This window comes from Pseudomyrmex gracilis, unplaced genomic scaffold, assembly GCF_002006095.1.
Source record: "Pseudomyrmex gracilis isolate BER0280 unplaced genomic scaffold, ASM200609v1 scaffold_234, whole genome shotgun sequence".
NCBI lineage: Eukaryota > Metazoa > Arthropoda > Insecta > Hymenoptera > Formicidae > Pseudomyrmex > Pseudomyrmex gracilis.
Window position 1 is genome coordinate 209,059 of NW_018020818.1, and position 9,456 is coordinate 218,514.

Genomic DNA, 9,456 nt, shown 5'->3' on the forward strand with positions numbered 1-9,456 from the left:
CCGGGCTGTCCTACGCGCGTAAGACAGCCTGATGCACGCTTATTCGCGGATTTTTGTTAATTAATATCTCGGTAACTATTGCGAATCTAGCAAAATGGTATAGAACTTTTCACCTCAGTTTTATTCCTTCTACCTGTGTACGAGAGATGTTAAACCAATTCTGGGACACCCTGTATATATATATTCGTAGAGAAAATCCGTAAGTGTTATTCTAATTTATGTGATTTATATGAAATTGCGCACAAAACAATCTCGAAAACACTTAAAAAAATGTACATATTCTTCGAAACCAAAAAAACACCTCAAAGATATTTGGCGAATTCTCTGTAATTGTGTTTTTCTGACTATTTTGTCGCAGGAAACTGATCGAGCCATCGCTCGCGCAAGAAAGGATTTCTTGATCCGCCACCACCTCGATCGCACTACCGGTGTGGGTACGTAATATTATAATTATAAGAGTCACTTTTTTTGATTTAGTCTAAAAACTAGTACAAATATCGATACACTATACAATGCGTACATAATTAATTACATTAATTTTCATCACCCCGTCAAAGATAATCTCTATTTGTAATCTTCTCATTTAATAAACATAGCGGATAATGCGTACATATAACTCAACATTGAATTAATTATTTGTCAAATTGATTAACGCACGTGTGTAATTCATTGAAATTTCTATAAGTATTTATATGTGTTTTGTTCCGTCAAGGTGACGGTGCACTGCTTCCCTCTCCGACGAGAGAGAAGCTGGAGCCTGTGATTCCACGACGACGCGACGATACCAAGGAGCACCGGGACGAGATTCAACCGCGAACCAAGTCAAGTCCGAAGAACAGTCCGAGAACCGGACGCTCGCAGAGCCTTGGACCGACCGTTACCGATCGCAGATCGCCCAAACGTCAGCCTCCCCGTGCGCCATCCGTTACAAAGGACGCCAAAGTATGTAATTGATACGTTTGTCCATCCAAAGATATACGAAACGTGCGCCAAACAATTGGTTATAAATTGGCCAAAAAAACTTGTTATAACAGAAAAAAACATATCTTGATCAAATGTCTTCAAAACATTCGCTTCCGACATTTTCAAGTGAAATTCGGAGAATTTGTTTTGAACCGCGATAGAGAAAAACCATTTTTTCGATATTGGGAATCGCAATTTCCTCAGTTTTAAGGAATTAATTTAATTGTTTTCGAATGAAACTTGGTAATTCTCTTACAATTAGATAGGGAAAAGACGAGATATATTATCTCGCGATTGTGTTGTTCGCTTGACATTTATAACGCATGTGAAATTATCTCGGGCGAAGTTGCAAGTTGCGCTCCGCGCCGGCATCGTATCAAAGCTGATGCGCCAACTTAAGTATACTGTGGGATTTGTGCTTTCGTTTGTCAAAGGAGAAGGAGAAGGAGATGAAGGACAAGGATAAAGACAGAGAAAAGAGCGGCGAGCCCGAAAGACATCCACGACCGAGTAAGTAGAACAAACTGTGAACGACATAAAGTTTTACATATCGAAAGTACCCCTTCAAGTCAGTTTAGTGCCCCCCTCCCCCCAAGGGAATCGTATACCGAATCGATTGGAGCTCGCAATCTGTCAGTCGAGTTCCCATTGCATTTTCGTGCATAAACTGGATTAGAGAGTACTTACATATTTATATTATATATGCGACGTTTTTTGAACTCAGAGAGTTGTCAGATAAACCGCTTTTTTCGAACAATTTTGTCAAAATTAATGAAGACAAGTAAAATGATCAATTGCACCAATAAAAAATTGTCTCCAACATTTTTTTCGGAATATTTTTATTACGCTACATACTGGTACATATGTCGCTGATTTTATAGCGCACGTGTCCGAGAAAAACGGTTATTTTGACAACGCTGTATTGGACTGCTGTCTGCTCTTGTGGGCCTCAAAAGCCAAAAACGTTCGTCGTACATAATTGTATTATATACAAATCCCAAAGATGCTCACCGCAAAATTTATTTATTTACGCCGATTTTTTGATCTCTTTGTTATAACAGCAAAAATATATAATAACAAGAAATTTTTTTTCAAGTTTTTTTTATATAATTTTCTTCTTGTGCGAGAAAATAAAAAAAAAAAAAACAAATAATTCCCAATTTAATTTTAAACTTAAATATTACAGTGCCAGTAAATTTTGCTAATTGCAAATATGCAAAAAACTAATAGAAGTGTTTATTCTCTCTTCTCAGATGATGTTCGAAAGCTTGACTTAAAATTATTTAAGTTGTAATTAGAAAAAATATATTTATTTATTTTTATTTAGGATAAAAATAGTTTAAAACACGTTCACGTGAAAGCGCTTAATTTGCGGTGCGGTGAGCGTCGGTTATTATAAGTGCGTCTCATTAATGTTTAGGCAGATGGATGCATGATAGTCCTGTCTATTTGTCTCTATCTCTTTGCCTCTGCCTTTAAAACCCTCGTCTCTTTAGTAATTTGTAGTTTATATCAACTAGACTCTCTGTATGAAGACTTCGTGCGACGTATTATATTCATCATTCTACTTTTCGCTGCTCTTCTTCGTAATCAAACGAAAGATTCTTTCATTCCTTATAAAAAAACGATAGGTTCCCATATCAATTCCTTCGATCATTGTCTCATCACATTTTTATCATCTAATATATATATAATATATCATATTATCGCGCAAATACATAATTATTAAACATCTCACTGTGATTTTGTAACGCACTTTATTACTGTAACGTACAATTGTATAAACTATTTTCAAATTATTGAACGATAGCAATTATCATTTTTATTGCAAAACAAAATTTTAAAATATTTCTTGAATAAAATTAAAATTGAAAGAAAAATACATAATAAAAGTTATTTTAACAAAATAAAATAAAATTTATTATATTTTTGATTTTTTTCAATATAATTTATACGTTCTATATTAATTTTGCGGAGTTTTGCTGCGGAATGTTTTTTAGGCGCAGCTATAACTTAATGATTTATTAAAAAATTAATGTGTCATATGCGTAAATTGTTAATATATATTAATTACTCGAGATTAATATATTGTGTTAATATTAATTAAATCAATCTTCAAAACATATCACAACTCTCAAAATATATTTTATTTTATAAATTAATCTTATAGATCCATCATCATCTGTCTGTTAAACTTACTAATTTAAATTAGCGCTAATAAAATACACAATATATAATCAAAATACGATATCAATATATAAAGGCTAAAAGATTACTTTAGCTTTCGATCATCATCGTTGATTAACGATCGTCATTATCGCATATAACCACACGTTCACGGTGACTATCTCTCTCCGGTTTACGCCTCAGTTGCATTCTCGGTCATCATCGCGCTCCGCTGCTTCGTCATCATCAGCATCGCTATCACCATCATCATTATTATTATCACCATCATCATCAACATTATTATATTATCATCATTACCATCGTCTTTCCTACATCGTGCGCGCTTACTCCCTATCATTATTGAAATATTTTCTGAACGATCATCCACCCCCCCCCCTCTGTTCGCGAGCCTATTCTTTCTCTCACAAGTTCCTCCTTCACGAGAGTATGTACGATCGCGGGGAGGAGGTGTCGTGAATCAGATTGATCAGGAGTGGCAGCGGGTGTTTCAGCCGCGGCGGGCCCAGGCCACCAACGTGTCCGTTGGAGCATACGAGAACCCGCGACCACGATTTCCTCGGCAACTGGCTTGTTGACGCCGCCTATACCGCCATTACCGCCGCCACCCCCGGGCCCAGGGCCTGCTCCGCTCCACAGGAGGCCCCCGCAAGCCCCGCATCGCAAATGTACGTTCACTGTACCTGGCCACGTACCTGCTGCCCGCCTGCCTCACACATCGGTCTGACATTTTCAGAATTATTGCATTACCAAAACGAGCATTGTCACTTCTCTACTCTATCTTCTCCTCTTCTCTTTTTATATAATTCACCCTGACCTATCCTCTACTCGATCTCGATGGTCTTTCACACGTCTTTAGACACCTCTTTTGTAGATCTTTCAGAGCGGACTCTCGATTCGCAACGCGATTTAATCTCGATCGTTTTTTTTTTTTTTTTTCTTTCTCGCGTTATGTATTTTTTCTTTTCCGCTGCAATATGCATGATAATATAATTATCCGGCCGAAGTTGTGCACGCGCTGAGTGCACATGGAAGAAATTTGTTTATTAAAAATATATAGTTGTTTTAAATTGCTTGAGACGCGCTCAGTTCATTCAAATAGACAAAAAGTTGCTATGTTATTATATACAGAGTGTTTCATTTTGATTGCCCCAAATATCTCGGAAGGCAAATATCTCGAAAAATATGGAAGATACGAAAAGATGTTTCAGACAAAAGTTGTATGGTTTTGAGGGAAACACAAGACGGTGCCATTAACTTGACCTTGAATAATTGTTTGAAGATCATATAAAAGTTACTTTTAATTTTTTTAATAGAACTCTCTATTTTTCATTGCATTTTCTTATAGCTTATCTCGAGAGCTTTCCAAAACACTAATAAAATATTTTTTCATTAAATGCTTTTTGAGTTATGACACTTGAAAGTTACAGTATGTGCCGGCATTACTCAAGATGTACCGGCCAATGAAGGCAAAACCCGAGGTTGATCCGGCCGATGAAAGCACAAAACCGATTAACTCCATAAGGTCACATCAAAGTCACATTGAATGTTTATTTTTAGTACTTCTACAGCACAAATGCTCAAATGTACCATCATTCTGTTGAATATATAACTGTTTTTCGAATGCATCGACTGTTTTTCTGAGAACATTGGCTGATATATCTTGGATCTTGCCTTCACTGGCCGTTACATCTTGGGTAATGTTAATGCCGGTACATACTGTGACTTTCAAACCTTATAACTCGAAAAGCACTTAATAAAAAAATATTCGATTATAGTGTTTTGAAAAGCTCTCGAGGTAAGCTATAAGAAAATACAATAAAAAGATAGAGAGTTCTATCTATAAAAAATTAAAAGTAATCTTTTTGTGACCTTCAAACATTTAGTCAAGTTCAAATTAATGGCACCGTCTTACGTCCTATTCGAAATCATACAACTTTTGTCTGAAATATGTTTTTGTATCTTCTATATTTTTTTGAGATATTTAGTCTAGAACAATTAAAATAAAACACCTGTATATATAGTGTCTCAGACCATCCGCGCCATCTACTTAAAAACGAGAAAAATTGTGAATTTTGAAAAATGTTTCAGACAAAAGTTGTTGGGAAACAAGCAATGCATTACATTAGCATATGCGATTGACCTTGTAACGTCGTGAAGGTCATGTCAAGATCAACTTGAATTTTTTCCAATAGGAATCCTTTTTTATTGCATATTCTTGTAGCTGACATCAAGGCATTTTCGAAACATTGCTTACAAACCTTTTTTTTAGTTGAGGTCATCCTGTGAATTATGAGACTTCAAAATTTCAGTACCGCCGGCGTTGGCATTACCCAAGATATACCGCGTGGAGGTCTCGCGGTCGGATTTACACCTCTTTGATTTATATTCACCTCGAAATATGTAAACCCGACCGTACGACCTCCACGCGGTACATCTTGGGTAATGCTACCGCTGGTACTAAAATTTTGAAGTCTCATAACTCAGAAAGATCTCAACTACAAATGGTTTATAAGCAGAAAAACGCCTTGACGTCGGCTACAAAAATATGCAATAAAAATTGAAGTCCCATTTAAAAATTCAAATTGACTTTGACATGATCTTCACGACGCCATTCAAGGTCAATTGCATATGCCAATATAATACATTACTTGTTCTCCAACTTTTGTCTGAAACATTTTTCAAAATAACCATTTTTCCTTATCTTTAAGTGAGTGGCGCGGGTGGTTTGAGACACCCTGTATATATACAAGCTGTCCGGAAAATCGTTGCCAATACTTCGGGAAGTAAGTAGAGATCCAAAAAGAAGGAAAAAAAAGTATATAAACATAGGCCCGGAAATAAGTCGTTTCCGAGTTATAGCCACTTCTATGTTTAAAAATCGTAATTTTTTTCATAATCATAATTTATTTTATTGTGTTTTAACATAAATAACTGTGTTGTGTTTTAACATAAATAACTTCATTTTGGACTATTTCGATAGAAGAATAAGAACCTGCATTTGTGCTGAAGGTCATTTTGAACGTCATATCTAATTCGATTTAAATACTTGTTTATGTTCAAAATGATCACCTTCAGGTAGTGCACGAATGCAGGTTCTTATTCTTCTATCAAAATAGTCCGAAATGAAGTTATTTATGTTAAAACACAGTAAAATAAATTATGATTATGAAAAAAAATTACAATTTTTAAACATAAAAGTGGCTATAACTCGGAAACGATTTATTTCCGGATCTATGTTTATATAACTTTTTTTCCTTCTTTTTGGATCCTCAATCAATTTTGGATCCCTTCCCGAAGTATTGGCAAAGATTTTCTGGACACTCTGTGTATATATACGGGGTGTTCCACCTAACTTGAGCATCCTAAATATCTCGCTTACTTTTTATGATAAGAGGATGCCGAAAAGGTTCAGTTCGAAGAAACAAATACTGTAATAAACAGGAAAATGGTTTTCAAGGTCATATTTTTAGATTTCAAGGACATTGTCATTTTTTAATCTGAAAGTACATATTTTTATCCTCGCGATATGATAGGCAAGGTCAAAACGAATTCAAAAAGTTTTTGTTTATTACAGTATTTGTCTCCTCGAACTGAATAATGAGGCTTTCGGCATTCTCCTATCATAAAAAATGACCGAGATATTTAGAATGTTCAAGTTAGGTGAGATACTCTGTATATATACATGTGTCTTATTATATTGGCAAATCATTAAATTGGATTTTGCTTTATATCGCGAGTCTCTTTTTCTCTTTCTCTCTCTCTTTCTCTCTCTCTCTCCCTCTTTCTTTTTTTTCTCGTAAGGATAATTTTTTTAAATTAATTAAATTTCACCAAGCACATTTGTCAAAATCCCAATGCAACATATATTAGTTCGCGATTCTTGCTTGGTGATTGAACTGGAATAATTAATTAATTAGCGTGTGCGTTCAAGCGTTGCAAAATATATATCGGGGCAAAAATCGACGTAGTCGCGATCGGTCGCTATGCAGTAGCGCGGTGACATTTTGTGGTTGATACGATCCATCTCCGCGGCTGCAATTAAGCTCGTACCCGAGTATGGGCAAACGATTAATCTATTTCAACAATTCCCGAAATATATACCTGTCAACACATTCGCTCATCCCTCTTTTCCCCTCTCCTTCACCATATCCGCCCTTTCTGCATCCCTGCAACAATCAATCCACCAGCAACAAAAACGATAGACCTTATAGAGGAGTCGCATATTGCTTAACAGTATTCGATAGATTGTAACGAGTAGTGGCGCTCGCGTGTCGTTAAAACCCAAATAGAATTCGCACTTGCTAATGAAATAATGAAATAATGTGATAAAAAATAATGTTAATAATGTACTATGTGATATGCAATTTATAAGATGTGTGTAATGCATAATTCACACACTAAATTATATATATAATTAAATGTGGATGGGGGGATGAGTCACAAAAGTTAACAAAATATAGCCACTCTGTGACGTATAAAAATGTCTCTTAATATACTGCGAATTCTATCTATGCTTATTGGCAAAATCAAATTCAAATCCCTGACAAAGCCAATATATCAAAAATTAAATAATCTACGAAAAATCTTTAAAATCGCTCGCATTCGAGACTATCAAAAAATTCTTTGCAAACAAACAAAAAAAGCTCCTCAAAAGTTTTCCTCAGAGTCTCTCGTCGTCCTCCTCGCATCTCGTCGAGGAAGAAATTCTCGCGAGAGCGCGGAGATTCACCAAGGACCTATAAACTTTTCCGAGCGGTCGCGGTTTTTGATTTCCGTTGAGAGTAACAATCGTCGCGATATCGACCGCTGCTATAGACGCAAAAGTCCAGCTCGCGTGCACGTTGCAAAGAAAGCCACAGCCCAGGAGCTCTATTCATCAATTGTACTCTTTCTTTGTACGGTATGTTCTAGCCTTTCTCGCGACCACCGCCCTTCCCCATCGCCCTCTTCATCACGCCAAACCCGCAACCACTACCACCACTAACACCACAACCACCACTGTCACTACCGCTAACAGTACTAGCGTCCCGGTAAAACGTTCCCCGGTAAAGCATTCGGTTCATACGACCGTCCATCACCTACCACCTACGTCGGGCGCTGCCGCTGCGGCCAGGCCGGAGCGCGGCGTTAAAGATTTAAGCCAAAGGTGCCGTGGTGCGAATGACGAGGCTCAGGCAAAACTGGCCCGCGGCCATCCAGCAGCTGCGGCTGCAGCCGCCGGCGATGATCCATCATCCAAATCATCCTCCGATACGCGATCCGCGTCAAATCGAGCCGCTACTACCGCCGTCCAAGCTAGTAAGTAGCATGTTGCCGTGTGTGGTACAAAGTCTCTCGGTTTTATAGTCTCTCCGTTATTTATTCTTATTCTTTTTTTCTTTTTTTTTTTTTTTTTAACGTCTTGTTCAGTCGTTTAGTCAGTGTCTTTGCTTCGTGTGCTCGATGTTTTATGTATTTTTATGCGTTTAATGCGACTTGGTGGACATCTCTGTCTTGTGTGTCACTCTTTCACAACAGATACCAATATCTGTCTTTTTTTTTGTCTCTGTCTATCTCGTCCTTTTCCTCTATAGTAACTGCGATGTACGATAGAGCGTCGACTTTGGTAGAGTTAGTCTGTTATGTAGATTTTATGATTATTAAGATATTGTAAATATATTAAAATTACAAGTTTTGATTAAATATAAATGTAAGAAAAACTGTTACACATCAAACTTCGATTAATTTAATCGTGCAAAAATTATACCTCTTTCGAGATAACTTTTACGAGAGAGAGAGTAGTTGTCTAATATTTTAACCAATCAAGATGTTCGACGCTCTAGCGCATGTATTTTCTATTTGTGAACACAATCTCAGATATATATATATATATAATATATATCTATATATATAATTTATATATAAATATCTATATATAATATAATATATATCTATATATATATAACATATGTATGTGTGTGTATAACATATACTACTGTGATCAAAAAGTAAGGTGAAATTGTCATTTAAAACTCCCGGGCATTAGGAAGGCAGGTAATTTTTTTTTCCTAGGTTGGTAGAACTGTCTATAATATTTGCCAAGCGTCTGTTTGTCAAAAGGTTTAATTATCTCCGAGTTACACGTGTTTTTGTAAACAATCAAAAGTGAATTTTTCGACTCTTGGTTCCTTCATCACGATAATGCACCGGCTCACACTGCATTGGTTCTTCGCGACTTTTTTGCCAAAAACTCGACTCATATCGTTCCGCAACCACCGTATTCGCCTGATTTGGCTCCGTGCGACTTCTGGCTATTCAGCAAACTCA

The 9,456-nt window shown here is 36.5% G+C and overlaps 1 protein-coding gene across 1 annotated transcript in view; it reads left to right on the plus strand.

Annotated features, from left to right (window-relative positions):
- Positions 1–8,456, plus strand: part of LOC109859022 — a 60,914-nt gene extending 52,458 nt beyond the window's left edge. Inside the window, exons 11-14 of the mRNA XM_020436849.1 lie at positions 359–434; positions 713–942; positions 1,398–1,473; positions 8,062–8,456. Of these exons, the coding sequence (XP_020292438.1) occupies positions 359–434; positions 713–942; positions 1,398–1,473; positions 8,062–8,456 (777 nt within the window). The remainder of the gene's footprint in view (positions 1–358; positions 435–712; positions 943–1,397; positions 1,474–8,061) is intronic.
- The last annotated feature ends 1,000 nt before the right edge of the window (positions 8,457–9,456 follow it).